At 38.0% G+C, this 15610-nt stretch overlaps 1 protein-coding gene and 1 pseudogene across 1 annotated transcript; one reads left to right on the top strand and one right to left on the bottom strand.

Annotated features, from left to right (window-relative positions):
• Window positions 1–3312: 3312 nt before the first annotated feature.
• LOC119902968 lies at window positions 3313–8594 on the bottom strand (annotated as a pseudogene).
• A 1557-nt stretch (window positions 8595–10151) lies between these two features.
• On the top strand, window positions 10152–14164 carry LOC119901862 (excitatory amino acid transporter 1-like). The gene is made up of 10 exons (XM_038717590.1): window positions 10152–10697; window positions 10916–11053; window positions 11354–11561; window positions 11668–11710; window positions 11806–11884; window positions 12045–12219; window positions 12327–12560; window positions 12659–12853; window positions 13121–13255; window positions 13663–14164. The coding sequence occupies exons 1-10, from the start codon at window positions 10502–10504 to the stop codon at window positions 13769–13771; spliced, it is 1512 nt and encodes a 503-aa protein (XP_038573518.1). The 5' UTR covers window positions 10152–10501; the 3' UTR covers window positions 13772–14164.
• Window positions 14165–15610: the final 1446 nt, after the last annotated feature.

Here is a 15610-nt window from a genome sequence, read left to right on the forward strand (position 1 = left end):
TCTTCTATTTAACCTAATATAGTGGAGAAGTAGATTCAAACACGAGCAATTAGTGGACAAGACTAACGTTAAACCCAGTCCTTATCACCCCTTTAAATTTTTTCATTTGAGACTGTGACATACAATCATATTGTTTGTGCCAAATAAAGTGTTGAATAAATACATAACAAATAACATGCCTGTTTAACGAATAATCTTGTTGCTCAGCCTCAGTTCACAGTGGAATTGGGTTGGGGGCACCGGGTGCTTTTTATCCTGCAGCCTGCAAGTTTCTCCTTTGCCAGCTGGCACACCCAAAGCGGTGGCAGCTACAGTAGGTGTTGCAGAGATCAATCCCATCCTTAATGAGCCTAAAGACTTCACTAGAGATTTCCTCTGTCCTCTCTCCTCCCATCTGAAGCTATATTTAGGATTTCTATACATGCCAAAGAAAAGATCCTGCATGGAAAAGTGGTGCAGAAAGTACTTTTTTCCAACAGTACGTTGTTGAGAAAACAAATGTTTCAGAAATGCAAATTGGGGGGTTTTCCTATGGAGTTAGGTCTCAACTAAGCCACTTCAAGAGCATACTGACTTAGGGTTAGATCCCTGTTAATGAAGCTTTGCCTTGTTTGCTCTGTTCATTGTGTTTTTGCAACTGAGCATTGTTTTTGATAATGACCACAAACACAAAAAGTCTAATTTATTAATATTTTGCATATTGCAAGTTCATATTCACGTAATTTTTCTTTATACTAGCAGTCAGTGTAATTTCTGCATAGTGCTAGCATTCCAGGAAATAGCAGTTGGTAAAAGTTGTTCAAAATAGCTTTTGACACATATAAACACCCTAGAAAGGGGCTTCCATCCATGGATACACCATCTTCTAGGAGTCAGGAAGGTACACTTGTCTGCACATTTGGCACATGCCTAAGCAGCTGAGTAATCTTAAATGCTAACCAGTTTAAAGCCATCTGGCAACACTTAGCTGCATGGCCAGTGCTTTCTATGAACAGGTTGGTATTGGTTGTTAGGGTTGTTTTCCAAGTGCAAAGCCCATTACTTTTGCCTGTGAGCAATAAACTTTGCCACAAGAAGAATGAAATGTACCTGTTGCAAGTATTTGCTATTAAGTAGGTTACTGTCATGTGGTGACTATAAAGCTTGTGGTGTTATATTTTCAGCAGCTAAACAAAAGAGCATGCAACAGCTTATTTTCTTTATCCATGTATTCATAAATGAATAAGGCACCATAATTTATGCCATTTTTTTGGGGGGGGGGGGGGTTCTACTACGTCAGATATATTGTACCAGGATTTCAAAATATTCTTCTAGCAAGGCAAAACTTGGAAAGGAGCAGTAATTGCCTTAGTAAGCTGATACCATAAGACAGTCGGTGGATTTAGTGGATGATAATTAGCCTCATTAATTAATGATGCACGTGAGAAGGTGCATTCATGAGTCATTCCGTGCATTCAGTTGTCAAAAAATGTACTGTGTGTCTTTGCAATCAGTTTCACGTAACGTAAAGTTGATTGTCAAGCACACTTACTAAAATCCCTTTTGAAATATAGGCAGTATACCATTAGTTATTGGGGTTAGAACAAGACTTTAAGATAGTCAATGAAAATAAAAAAGACCACTGAACTATCATTACAAAAAGTTTGTAAACCTCAAAAGCAAAGTTATAAATCCACTCTTAACAGGGATCCTGCATTACAAACTAGTGGGCTACTGTGGGCAGAGGGGTCTGATAAAACGATGTTACTGAGTTGCATTGTGGGAAATGTAGGATTCAGGGTTGTTGGAGCTTAACCCATTCTGGGGTCTAAAACACTGGATATCTCAGCCTCTGCTGCTTTGGCTTTGATCATTCTTTTTGAAACCTGTCTCCCAACTTTACTAGCATGTACAATATTTCTGATTACCTTTACTGTCTGGCTCACTTCATCAATGGATAATGTTCACATGAGACTTGCATTATGCTCCTAATGCCACCCAAGTTGTTGGTAAGGGAAATTGATAATCATTTTATCACATTAATATATTAAAGCTGTCCCTCTTTGCTTGTTTTCCCATTATCCTAATTGAGTACAAATTGGTTAAGAGGGTGCAGCATAGCTATCAAGCTTCTTAGTTTTATCAGATGACAGTTTAAGACCCTGAGATCCTATTAGGAAGAAAGCGGCTAATGTTAAAAGGCGCTGTGTCAGCTTACTGGGGGAAAGGGGGATGGTGAGCAGCAGGGGGATGATGGGGAGATGATGGAAAGGGAGGGTAAAATGCTGAGAGGCTGGCCATGTGATCAGCTTGTTCTGAAATGTGAAGGAAAAGCTGACTCTGACATACCAGTCGTAGACGTTTTTGCTTATGATCATTTTGTGTGAGCCACTAAGTAAAATAATCTATTCTAATCTTTTTTTTACCTGAAAATGATTTTAAACCTTTAGTTACAGCCAGAATGACTTGATTTAAAGTTCATTTTGTTTAGAGTTTTAAAATAACACATGGCTCTAGAAGTCGATTATTACCAACCAAAACAGGTAATCTAACGTGACTGTCAAGTATGAGAGGGGACAAGAATATAATGGCATATAAAAAAAACATTTACGGAACCTGGATTGGGTGGTTATATTCACGAGAAAAAAACAAGTATATTCTGTGAGAATTAAATGGTAAATGTATGATAGAAAAGCATACATTTGCATAAAGTAATAAAAAGAAGTCAAAGAACCACATTACTTCACTTGCAATGTGTGATCAACCTCATCAGACCACAAATGCAGCTGGTGCTATGCTAGGGTAATCACCATCTGATAGGAAGTATGTCCCTGGCTGCCAGTGCGGGAATACATTCCGTGAATGTAGACCTACATTGCTACTTCTTTCGATTTTCAAATTGTTGTAAATTAATAACTCATAATCCCTGCCAAATCAAGGTGTAAGGCACGTGGATTGATGGATGAACAGTAAGTTCCTAAATTTGCTTATTTTTAACCCAATATTAGTATTATATTTAAACTGATGCAGACAAAGTTGTTAGGTGAGCATTCAGGTATCTTAACCATCCCTTCACTCATCCAGATTAGGACCTTCCTTGGATTTATGGTTAATGCTTCCCTTACTTAAGTCTAACCTTTTGACCTTTTAAACGTAGCTGTTGAGTGAAGTGAATGCCGTCAAAAAAAGCAACTAAATGACTTCTAACATTAAAATGGCAGTTCTTGCTGAACAAAAATGATTACCTCGTAAATACACATTGAACATGAATGGTGTGTCTTTGCATGTGACCACAATTTTGAAGGCGTGGATATGATGCGGGTCCAGTATATTTTAATGAATGGCAATCACACTTAGAGTACACTTCTCCTCTGTATTCTGCTTTATTTCAGTCACTGTGGCCTTGGCTTTGGTTTTCAGTGTATCCACATCCATGTTTTAAAATTTATTGAGGATTGAATCAGTTTTCTTTCTCACCTTTGTCCACCATTTTTGCAAGATCCTCTGGCAATTCAACATCATCTCCTGCCATCTGAACTGTAGTGTCTTGAGCACTCTGTGATGTCAGAGTGACAGAGGCAATGCACATTCAATTTTACAGTCGTGTGTGAGACCAAAATGTTTTGTACTGTAACAAATAAATGATATAAATATATACAATATATATACAATATAAAACAAATCAAGAATAATGTCAGGAGAAACCCTAGTATGCACACATGTTTGACACCCTTATATGTAGTCTTAGTCTTTATAGTCTGATCAGTCTGGAATAGTGTGCACCTACATTACAAATAGGCCTTTTCTCACTGTAGATAATTGCATTGTCAGGGCAGGAAGAGTTCAGGTGTAACGAATAACATTAACAATGACTCAGTTTCATTCCATTATCCTTGAAAGCTATGCCATGACCCAATGTGCACCATACCTGACCCTGGAAATAGCATACTTCAATAAATTACAACCGTTATTAGTTATTAAAATCACTTGTGCTTTTCCTGCTGTGATATGTCAACATTTCAAGCCTTTTTACAAAAATAAAGCATGTATTGAAATGTGATTACATAATAATGAAAGAGCACATGAATTCTGTATTTAAGTAGAAGTACTGTTGATATTGAATAAGAAAGACAAATTAGCATGTGTTATCCCAACTGTAACCAATTGTGTATCAATAAGCCCTGCCCCCAATCCCTCTTTTAATTCAGTGATGACATCAAAAGTGATGTGTGAAGCTTTCTCATAGATTTCCCCTAAAGAAAATACAAATAGTTAGTAGTTATCCATAACAGCATAACTATGCTAACCTGTGATTCTGCCTCTGCAATAGTAGCTGAATTTGCATGCAGTATTATACTTAATTCTAAAAGTGTTAAAAGTAGAATTATTGAAAGTTATTGGTGCAAAGTCCTTGTCTTGCTTAATCCTGCACACAGTATGCAGTATTTAAGCTAGTCAATGACAGAAACTATAAAACTATAAATTGTGCAGCATAGTCACCATCCATCCATCTTCAACCGCTTATCCTGCGTACAGGGTCGCAGGGGGGCTAGAGCCTATCCCAGCTTACATTGGGCGAAAGGCAGGGTACACCCTGGACAGGTCGCCAGTCCATCGCAGGGCCACGCATAGACAAACAACCACTCACATTCACACCTAAGGACAATTTTAGAGACACCAATTAACCTAGCCTGCATGTCTTTGGATGGTGGGAGGAGGCTGGAGCACCCGGAGAGAACCCACGCGGACACGGGGAGAACATGCAAACTCCACACAGAAAGGCCGGGGCAACCGGGGTTCAAACCCACGACCTTCTTGCTGTGAGGCGACAGCATAGTCACACAAAATATTATTTAAAATTATTATTTGTGAGGGTGTGTGAATCATAAAAAATGTGACTTAAATATACTTCAAAATACCATTAGTAAACAGTGAGATTTAAAAATATCACCCAATTAATACAAGAGAAATTAAAATATATTAATCTTCAGCTAGTAATTTTATCTCCGTAATCCATGTATTGTATAAATTGTGTGAATATTGTACCTTTCAACGTGTCCCATATCTCTGTGTCCTGTGTCTAAGAAGCCTAAGCCCAAACAATGTGCACTCACATAAGGACAGCGTATTTAAAGGTTAAAGGGTACACAAAGAAGCAGGTGGCTTTGAATAAAGCTTTCCTTAAAGATCAGTGCCTTGTCAGTAGCAGCATTAACATATTATAGTAACGTTGTTAGCAAGGGAAAACAAACCACACCAGGAATGCCTAATCAGGGCCAATAAGGTCATTCTGTGAAACATTATCATATTGGTCTGATTAACTACTCTCACTGCACAGTTTTGATTTGGTTAAGATATCTGTATACCCGTCCTCCTTTACTGCATATGACCTTGTGTGGATCTGTGAGAATGTTTATTCTCATTCTTCATGCTTGTACTTCATCCTGGTTTTTATATATAAAGATATGAGATACGGGAATGAGTACAGATGAGCCTGATGGGCACGCTATGACTATGGAGGAATATAAAAAGAAGCCACAAAACCAGATCACTCAAAACCCAAGTAAATCACCTGGCTTAATGGAGGCACTTCAATTTAGGGTCTGCATTGTTTAAGTTGACATCTACTACACCAAATATTTTTAAAAATATGTGTAACTCCCACAAATTCAAACATTCATATCTTTAACTTTGACTATGTCTTTGTTTAATCCACATTTGAGTAAGAGTGTGTGAACTAAACCGAATAGAAAACTAGACATTTGTTTTCATTAGTCATGTGTTTAAAACAATATATTTATATCTATATATATTCATGACATTAGGCTCTACAAACAAAAAATACCTTGGGGTTGCAGAGTAGTGAACAGTAGGGTTTACCTTATCCAAAGCGGAAACTAAACTGTTACGTATTCACCTCAATCCAGATTTACCTGACTGGCCTGGAAAAATTTAACTCGAACGTCATTTGTGTTATCAGCCCACTTCTGTAAGTGGACCTGCTGTAATGGTACTAGAGATAACCTGTGTCTATTTAAGGGTGGTCTATTCAGATTCTGACCACCTTTTAATAAGATTAGCTCCTAGAGCTGCAGCTTGGCACAGGGCCATGGTCACTTGACGTCTTGGCCAGGTTTGCCCTCCTTCACCTTATTTCTCTTACTAATTTGTCATCTATACACAAAGATCATCTGAGCATTTAGTGTGATAGCGTATTGTGCTTCATCAAAAATGCAAACCAGTATAGATTCCAGCTTCAGTAGAATCACAGAAACTGCAGAAGGCAAACTCACTGACCTAATTTACTGAAACTGCCACAGATCTGGACACAGTCTCTTATGTATATAAAACAAAATGATGACTTGTAGAGTGTACTTGACAGCTTAATCAAGTAATCTGTTATCTTAACAGCCAGTTTAATTTGTTTTTGTAAAGAAATCAAAAAGAATGTGTGAAACTAATGAAATATTAAAGATGCAGACTCTACGCTCTAGCTCAGATGAAGAATATAGCTTGGATAATCTTCAAATAAAATGTTTAAATGAAAAACTTTCAATAGTCTTATTAAACACCCTATGGCACTTAAAATCATAGAAATAACTGACATGTCTTATACAGGCTGCCACACTTTCAATTGGAGTCAGTTGAGACTTTAACTTTATTACATTTTAGCTTTTAACTTAATGAAAGATAACTAACACATCAGTCTTACTGTAGATTGTAAGGTGATTAAATAATTATTGTTTTAAAGCACACTGTCTAAGAGACGTGTTTAATAGCGGCATCCTGAAACCTAGCCTTGACGCATTGGTACACATAGTGTCTAATCTTCTTCCCTGGCTAATAGGAGCCCTAAGGAAATAAACATTCACCTAAAGCTACCTAATAAGCCATGCTCTCATCCGTTGATGTCACACACGCTTTACACGTAGCAACACAGGCAAGCAATGAACTTCATTGCCTGTCAAATTCACACCCCATAAAACAAATGTTACTGGTATCTGATTAGCTATATCAATAACACACAACATATATTAGATTATGTAAGACAAGGAAAATGTTATGTCATGTCATGTTATTTTATCAATCCCAGTACTGTCCACTAAATTGACTCTTAAATACTGAGGATACTTAATTTATTGTGATTTGTGGCAAATAAACCCCATCTGGAGGGGTTTGCTAAAGGGGATAAGTTTCATCTTGTAATCTTGTGGCACGGTGTAAAACATATTACTGTGATGGACGGATGGAAATCATACATATAAACTGTAACAAATGTTACATACAAATGTTACTGTATCATATTGAAATGTGTGTCTACCCCAACCTGTCTAAATGAATCTTTCTTCCATTTCAACTGGCTACACCAGCTTAGCAGGTGGTAATTTAAAAAGACCAATCTTTTCTCCTCCTACTTGCTATGTATACCATATTTGCAGTTTTGGGTCCACACTGAAAGCTGTAAATTTCTGTCCAGGTATCAAATGTAATTAGATATTAGAAAAACTGGATGATATTAGTACAACATATTAACAATTACATAAGAATAATATAGTAAGATTAGGATCTTGTTTTAACAATATTAATGGGGTAATATCAGTATATTAACTTTATAATCTCACCAGGAAGCCATTGATGACTCACACTCAGTTACTACCAGCCAAGGTTGTGCAGTCACAACTGTCACAGCATTTTGCATGTACCTTTTATTTAACCTAAATGCCAAAAATAATAATTGTTACTTGTTAAGTGTGAGTTTTTGTGTAAAAAATGCTGAATCTGGGCTGGAAAATATTTTTCTCTAAATTCAAAACTTTGTAGTTACATGACATCTTAGAAACATAAAGGGGGGCTTTTGTGTAATAACCATAATTCATAGCTGGAAAATTTATACCTACCTGTTTCTTCCTTCTGTAACTGCTACCAGCATGGTCCACATTGCAGTAGCACCCTATGTCATTGGGTGTACTTGGACCACTTCAAATGTGGATGTTTAGAGTAAAAAGATTGCTGTATACCAATGCTGTGTCATTCCTTCACTGTTATATAAGTTGTGAGGCTATTTGTTTAGTTTATGTCTGTTGACATCTGTGGCTCTGACACAAACATAAAGTGGGAGCCTACTTTAAGTAATGCTAATCACACATGCTAATCCCTGCTTAATGGATATGTAGGTCATATTTTCTCTTTACTGCCACTTTCCACTCTATTCAACAATTCAGAATGAAGAAATCTTACATTAATTATGCTCAGTTTGTCCATAAAATGCAGCGCAGGGTTATTCGTGTTGTGCTCAGTGCTTCCAGGGGCAAACATTGAAACATATAAGCATTTTAATATGTTAGTTAAGACCCCTGGTATGTGTGCATAATTTGTCCAACACATGAAGCACACATTGATGAACAATTTTTAAGCCGTATATCTTGATAACAATCTCCACTTACTCACGTTTCTTCCACCACCTGCTTCTGGTACTCTCCAAACTCCTCCATGGACACACTTTTGGACTGGGTTTCCTTTCCTCCTTCTTCTACTGCTTTACTGACGTCTTCATCACCTCCTGCAGAAAACCTCTTTAACTTACTACCAAACATTTCATTCATGAGGAACGCCATGGCTCAGTTCAAATAGATGTTATTCATTCCTTCAAGCAAGGGGAAAGTGAAGCCGAGGGCTAGTAGAGAAGTTTAATGCTAAATCCATTCTTATTAACAACAACAAATTATTAACAAGAGCTGCTTGCTATTCAAACTTCCCAATATGAAACCTTGGCTATTGTGTGTCAAGATGATTAGACTGTATCAATAACTTGTGGCTGGAGTAAAACCGCTAAAGAGCTTAGCTTACAAATGAAAGCCTACAGACAATGGAGAGTCTTTACCTTGTCAACAAGATGCAGCAGAACAGACCCTCTGGGTGTATGCCACTGTTGTCTGCTCACTAGCCAGCACTAATGACCATTAATGTGGTAAAGCAAAAAGTACAAATAAATCCCATAAAGCAATAATAGCAGACAGATACAAATGTTGAAACATTCGTTACTACAAGATTATAACAAATTTCTTAACTAGAGTTAGTTACAGTTTGTGCAAGGAGATATAAATATTCAGTTATTCTAATATGCATAAACAGTGGTTCAAAATAGTCATACATTCTGACGTCATGTATAGAAATATAGTGAAAATAAACAATTCACCTTTTTGCTGAACCCCCTTCACTTTGAGAACCACTGTACTAAGACGCTGTTAGGTGAGTAATGAAACAACATAGGAAGCAAAACGAGACCCTGACAGCAAACGCAGACGTCATAGACATTTGATGATGTACGCCTCAGCATAATCCTTTACAGTCACACATGAATCACAGTTCACACTAAAGGATATTTTGTGGATTATTGGCATGTCTTGGTGGGAGAAGCTGTAAGATACTTACAAGGTTTCTATATCTTACCTCATATACTCTAACCTCTATACCTTACACAGAACTAATGAGGCTCTGGACATTAAGCCCGTAAGACCAAAGATCACAGATCAAGGTTTGTTTAAATTATTCTCTAGTTTTGTGGATTTATAATAACTTTTTTTATAATAACAATTCCAGAACAGATATCTTCAGACACAAACACACATCTTTTGCCAAATAAACTTTCTATCATGCTATTCCCTTTCCTCAAATATCCATCTGAAATCTATCAGAAGTAGCATGTTTAGCCATAGTTTTGTAAATCAATAAATGTATGCAACACACTGAGCAAATAGCAAAGACATGGGTTGTGCAGCACGAGTGGTTTGAGAGCTTAATATGAACTTTTTGATTGTTAGTTTGTTTCATCAACTAAGATGGTGAACATGCTATCAACATTAATTCCTGCTTTAAATCAGCATGTTATCATTGTCACTGTGAGTATGTTAGCATGCACAGCCTCTCAGTGCCAGTAGAATGGATGCAGAGCTGACGTGTCAATTTGATTTAATTATTTAATCTTAAAATAGCAGTCCTGGAAATCCATAGCAAAATAACCAAGAGCAAAAGACTATGCCTGAACAAGTAATGGTTTTGTTTGAGCATGTACAACATAAAGAAAGGTTGTAAGTTAAAGCTGTAGTCAAGTCATTGCGTTAGAAAACTTGTCAGTCTGCCAAGAGGAAACTACAACTACTATAACTGGACTTTCCTACCTATTACCCATGCTGTCTTTACTGTGGTGACTGGACTTGTGTGAAGACTGCTCAAGGAATAAGATTTTAAAGGTGATCTTTTTTCCATCAGTATCACTAGACTGAGGAGAATGTGAGCATTATTTTTAATTCACTTATAATGCTTGCTTGTTACTTGCATAGAGAGATTTTTATGTAATAGGTTCATTTTCATAATATTAAGCTGCTTTCATGTTGTGTATTCTAGCTTTTATGTCGTTTGACAGCCTTTGTAAACTCTAGCAAGATTAATATCTTAATAGTCTTTGTCATCCTGTTAACGTTATCTCTTTTTCTGCATTCTGTATTACTTGTAAGGACTAAATATGAAAGAGATGGTGCCAAACCCTAATGAGTTAGAGTTGGACTCAGTAGAGGTTACAGAACCCCAAGAAACCCAAACATGCTACAGATGTAATAAGCCCTCAGGTTGTGTGTCTTCATCCCAGATTGGATCGAATGTTATCACTTTTCTCAAGAGAAATGCTTTTGTTGTTGTCACAATGACTGCTGTTGCGTTAGGTAAGTACTTTGTTCTCACATAAAGCCTGAAGTTTTTCTTTTAATCTACCAAACCGTGTGAAGACAAATTGCAACCTGCTGCTTGCTTGCTTTGTGTTAATATGTTACTTCTCCTGCACTGCTCTTTGTATTGGCTCTTCTTTCTTTCGTAATTTGAACTCACCCTTTGATACTGTAGACACACTGACCCCCTAACTTTTTGTTTACGTTTCTCTGAGGTATTGGCTTGGGTTTTGCTCTGCGACACATTAATATGTCAGCCAGGGATAGACAATATTTAACCTTTCCTGGAGAGATGATGATGAGAATCCTGCAGATGTTGGTTCTTCCTCTCATCATTTCCAGTCTGATTACAGGTTAGACCTTCTTTTTCAGGTACTATTTTTTTATTATTATTTATCAATAAAAAAACTAAATGGTTTGGGTTTGACCCACATTACACATGGTAATAGCTTCCTGAAAAAATCACCAGAATAGACAAACACAATTCTGGTGTAAGTGTTGTTAAGCCTTAGGACTAATAAAGGTGGAGCATGGTCTGTGTGTAGAGTTGAGGCTCACAAACTTGAGTCTGAGATGTCCTACAATTGCCATTTATAAAGCATAAACTCTACTCTATTTACTTTGATTATTACAGCCACATCTTTTTGTTTCAGGAATGTCATCTGTGGAGAAGAGGGCTTATGGGAAAATTGGATTAAGGGCCTTCACTTATTACATGATCACTACATTTATTGCTGCGTTCACTGGCATTGCCCTTGCTCTTTTTATCCAACCAGGAAAATCATCCGGGACTGTCTCAGTGTCCTCTGGTGGTAATGCAGAGGCTGTGCAGACTGTGGATTCCTTTCTAGATCTAATCAGGTGTGGATCAAAATCTTCCTATGAAACTGAACAATGTGTAAATTACAGGCAACATTTAATGATATAGTCCACAGCGAAAACCCTAATTTGTGTTTTTGATTTATAGAAATATGATTCCCTCAAATCTAGTGGAAGCGTGTTTCAGAAAGGTGAGATGTGCAATGGCTTTGAATTGTTTTAATATTTATACTGTCACTGTTTCATACTTATCAATGATTAACATTTGCTTATACTTTTTATCTAGTATAAAACAATTTATTCCGGGAGTGTTTCTACAGGAAAGACTTGTGGTGTCAACAATGTGACTGAGACCAGCGAAAACAGTGAGATTCCTTTATTTTTGTCCCTGTAATTGTAACCAAATGTTTGGCGAACTCAGTGTCCCTTATGTTGCATTAAAATACCCTCTGTCTGATCTTCATTATTGTTGTTACATGGTCACTACACCACCTACTCTTAACGACATTCCTGGGACACCTGTAGATCACAGAGTACCAGTACCAAGCACCTCAAATGGAGTCAATATATTGGGTCTGTTGGTCTTCTCTGTTGCCTTTGGCCTCATCCTGGGCAGTATGGATACTGAGGGAAAACCTCTAAAGGATTTCTTTGACTGCCTGAATAAAGCCATTATGCATCTGGTCAACATGGTCATCTGGTATGCACAGGGGGATATCATGAAGATGAGCTGGCTGACTCCCTCAACACTGAGCCTCTCTCATTGCCTCTCTCATTCCTCTGCTGTGTCTCACCTCTATATCACAGGTATTGTCCAGTGGGAATCCTCTTCCTGCTGGCAGGACAGATTGTGAAGATGACAGACACTGGAAAGATAGGTCGTGAAGTTGCCATGTATACTCTCACTGTGATCACTGGCCTGCTAATCCACAGTTTCTTCACTCTGCCCCTCATCTATTTAATGGTCACACGTAAGAATCCCTTTAGGTTTATGGGCAGTCTACTCCAGGCTCTCACCACCGCCTTTGGGACTTCATCCAGGTGAGCCAGAGTCTTGATATTGAACATATCACATTGCATACGCATGAACAATCATGCAATTTCAGCTTCCTACACATGCTATATGGGATTTTTCACAGCTCTGCAACCCTACCTGTTACCTTAAACTGTATGGAGGAAAATCACAACATGGACAAACAAGTGACCCGCTTCATGCTCCCTGTTGGGGCCACAATGAACATGGATGGTGCAGCGCTCTATGAAGCTGTGGCTGCTTTATTCATTGCCCAGGTTAATAATATGGAGTTTAACCTGGGTCAAGTCATTGTCCTCAGGTATGCTCAAAACACATATGAAATACTGTATGTTCCCATCAGTTCTGTAAGTTGTAGAAATTCATGTCTTGAGAAGCACGGACTGGTATAATATTTTTATTATTAGCTCATTTCCATGAGTTACTGAAGACTTAGCAGATGAAGAGATAAAAAAGTATATCCTTTACACTGCACTAGTTCCCATAGAGTTGAGTGGGTTTCTTCTCAATGCATAAACAAAAATGCAAACTGTCACACCACATAACCAATACTATTTCTCCTGTTTAGTTTGATTGTCACAGCTGCGAGTACTGGTGCGGCCGGCATCCCACAGGCTGGCATGGTTTCTATGGTGATTGTGTTGTCATCAGCTGGGCTGCCCACTGAAGACATCTCACTGCTCATGATTGTTGATTGGATTCTGTAAGTGCGGGTGCAACCAATATCAGTTCAGACATATCAGACATTTTCATAATTTGATCATTGAATCATTTCTTCAAAGTGCAGTTTGAGGGTTTACAGTCAGTGTTAGGGGTAGGATTGGGTATAGACATGAACTTCGACGTTAGAGTTAGAGGTTAGTAAATACCTTACATCAGTGAGCATCTTTACAAGTGGAAAAAACAACAGTATTGAAGTGTAGAAGCTGCATATTTGATCTAATCCAGTGAATAATGTTATTGATTTCACCAGTAACATGGTTAACCTTTGCCCTAAAAGTATCCTGTAATTCACATTTTGAAATCACCCTACACTTGTGTGTAATTGTGATGTAAGTCATGCTCAGATTCCTACTCTAACCTCAGATCTTCTTGTATGTTTGCTGATAGGGATCGTCTAAGGACTGCCACCAATGTGCTGGGTGACTGTATCGGTGTGGGTGTAGTGCAGCATCTGTCCAGACATGAACTACAGAGTGTTCAGTTCCGAGCTTCATGAGGCTTGATAGCATCCCTTTCTAGTGGCCAAAACTCATGTGATATGTTATTGTTGAACTACACCAAAATTGTTAATTAATGAGATTAATTTTACTAGCCAGTATACAGTTTTAGCAGTTGTAGTTCATACTTATTTAGCTTACAATATAGACAGTTGACTTGCAATTGTTTTTGGAACAGAGGTTAGGAGTGGGGATTAACTGCCCCCGCTCCTGCTGGTGGAGTGATACATTTTGGAGACATAACCTTCAGTACTTGAGGAGCAGGAGGAGTTAACAGCACACTTTCTGCAGTGTTGCAGTTTAATCTCGAATTGTTATAGGCTGACAGTGTTTGTAAATAGAATAAACATAATATTAATTAAAATAACCAATGTTTTGCATGTATACTGTAACCAATGTTTTCTTGGGTTTGTTGTTTTTTGTTGATTTTCTTCCCATAATGCTTACGTGTCATAATCAAACCTTTGGGTGCCATTATTCCCCCTGTGACAAAATTCTTATAATTCATGTTTACTCTCTGGAGGTACCATACAGTATGCTTCATAGATTGTGGTAAATGAGATGTGTGGCAGGCTTGTTTTTTTATAGAGAGAGAATTTGTCCTTGTGGCGTTGCAGATGGTCTTTCATAGGGAAGACACTTCCACCATCTGGTGGCGGGAAGTTAAAAAAAAAATACACATGGGCTATGCATATAAATACATATAGAACTCTTTAATATTTTATGATACTGCATATTATGAGTGAAACACAAGACAATGCGGACCTTGAACTGAAACACGATCGTGTTTTGTGTTTACTCTGCAAATAAGTCACAGGAGTGTACAGTTAAATCAAAACTAGAACCGTAATTAAATCATCATTGAAAAATTATTTCACCTCACTGACTATAAAAAAACACACTTAAGATCTTTAAATAGCCAAGTACTCAAAACAAGATAAGCCACAATTTAAAGCTAGGCATGCCTGTCTTCCAAATAAGATAGATAAACTATGACAATTTATTAACTTATTTACAGTTAGTCATTAAAACTATGTTCTTAAACACCTAAAGCTATCTACTGTAAATTTACCATGTCTCAACTGCACCAGATCTGTGGGAAAACAAATGGGTTTTAGTAACAAGTCTGGGCATGTTGCAGTATTTCAGCACTGTGCAAAGTAGCGTTATTAATAGAAAACTGTTAACACACCCCAAATACATTTTTCTGCCAAAGAGACAATGGCAGGAGAAGAATAGGAAACTGCTTGCTCCCACTGGGCAATGAGTGCAATGCCAGAGAGATGCCACTGACATTGCCCAGAGCTCAGTGCAGCTGTGAGGAGAGCGGGAGAGAAAGGACGGTGAAGGAGGGGGTGTGAGCGTCACAGCTAGCGAGCAAGAAAAAAGGAGGGGAATTCATGTGGAGGAGGGGTTTTGTTAGGAGTGAGAGAGCTTAAAAGAGATGGGGTGAAAAAGCAAGAGAGAGAGAGAGAGACTGTGTGTGTGCATGTGTGAGGGAGGAAGATGCTGTTGCCAGGGAACAGCAGTGAAGTAGAAATGCCCATTTTTTCCAGCTCACAGGAGGATGAAAACACGTTAAATCATGGATGCAAAATGGACTGAAAGTGAGGAGAAGGAAAACATCTGATCCTGACGTAGCTGAAAAGAATCAAAGAGAAGGTAGGCAGGTGTCATTACATAACCACCATAACGCAGCTCCCATACGGGTGACATCATCACAGCAGGATTAGAGCCTGGGGTGGGAGCATTAGTGTTGATGGGGAGGAGGGGGACAGAGGGAGATTCAGCAGAGAGAGCAGAAGTAAAAAGAGGAAGAGAGATAGAGACTGATCATC

This window comes from Micropterus salmoides, unplaced genomic scaffold (genome assembly GCF_014851395.1).
Source record: "Micropterus salmoides isolate LMB-PRFRI ecotype aquatic unplaced genomic scaffold, ASM1485139v1 Ms_hic_scaffold_14, whole genome shotgun sequence".
In the NCBI taxonomy this organism is placed as follows: domain Eukaryota; kingdom Metazoa; phylum Chordata; class Actinopteri; order Centrarchiformes; family Centrarchidae; genus Micropterus; species Micropterus salmoides.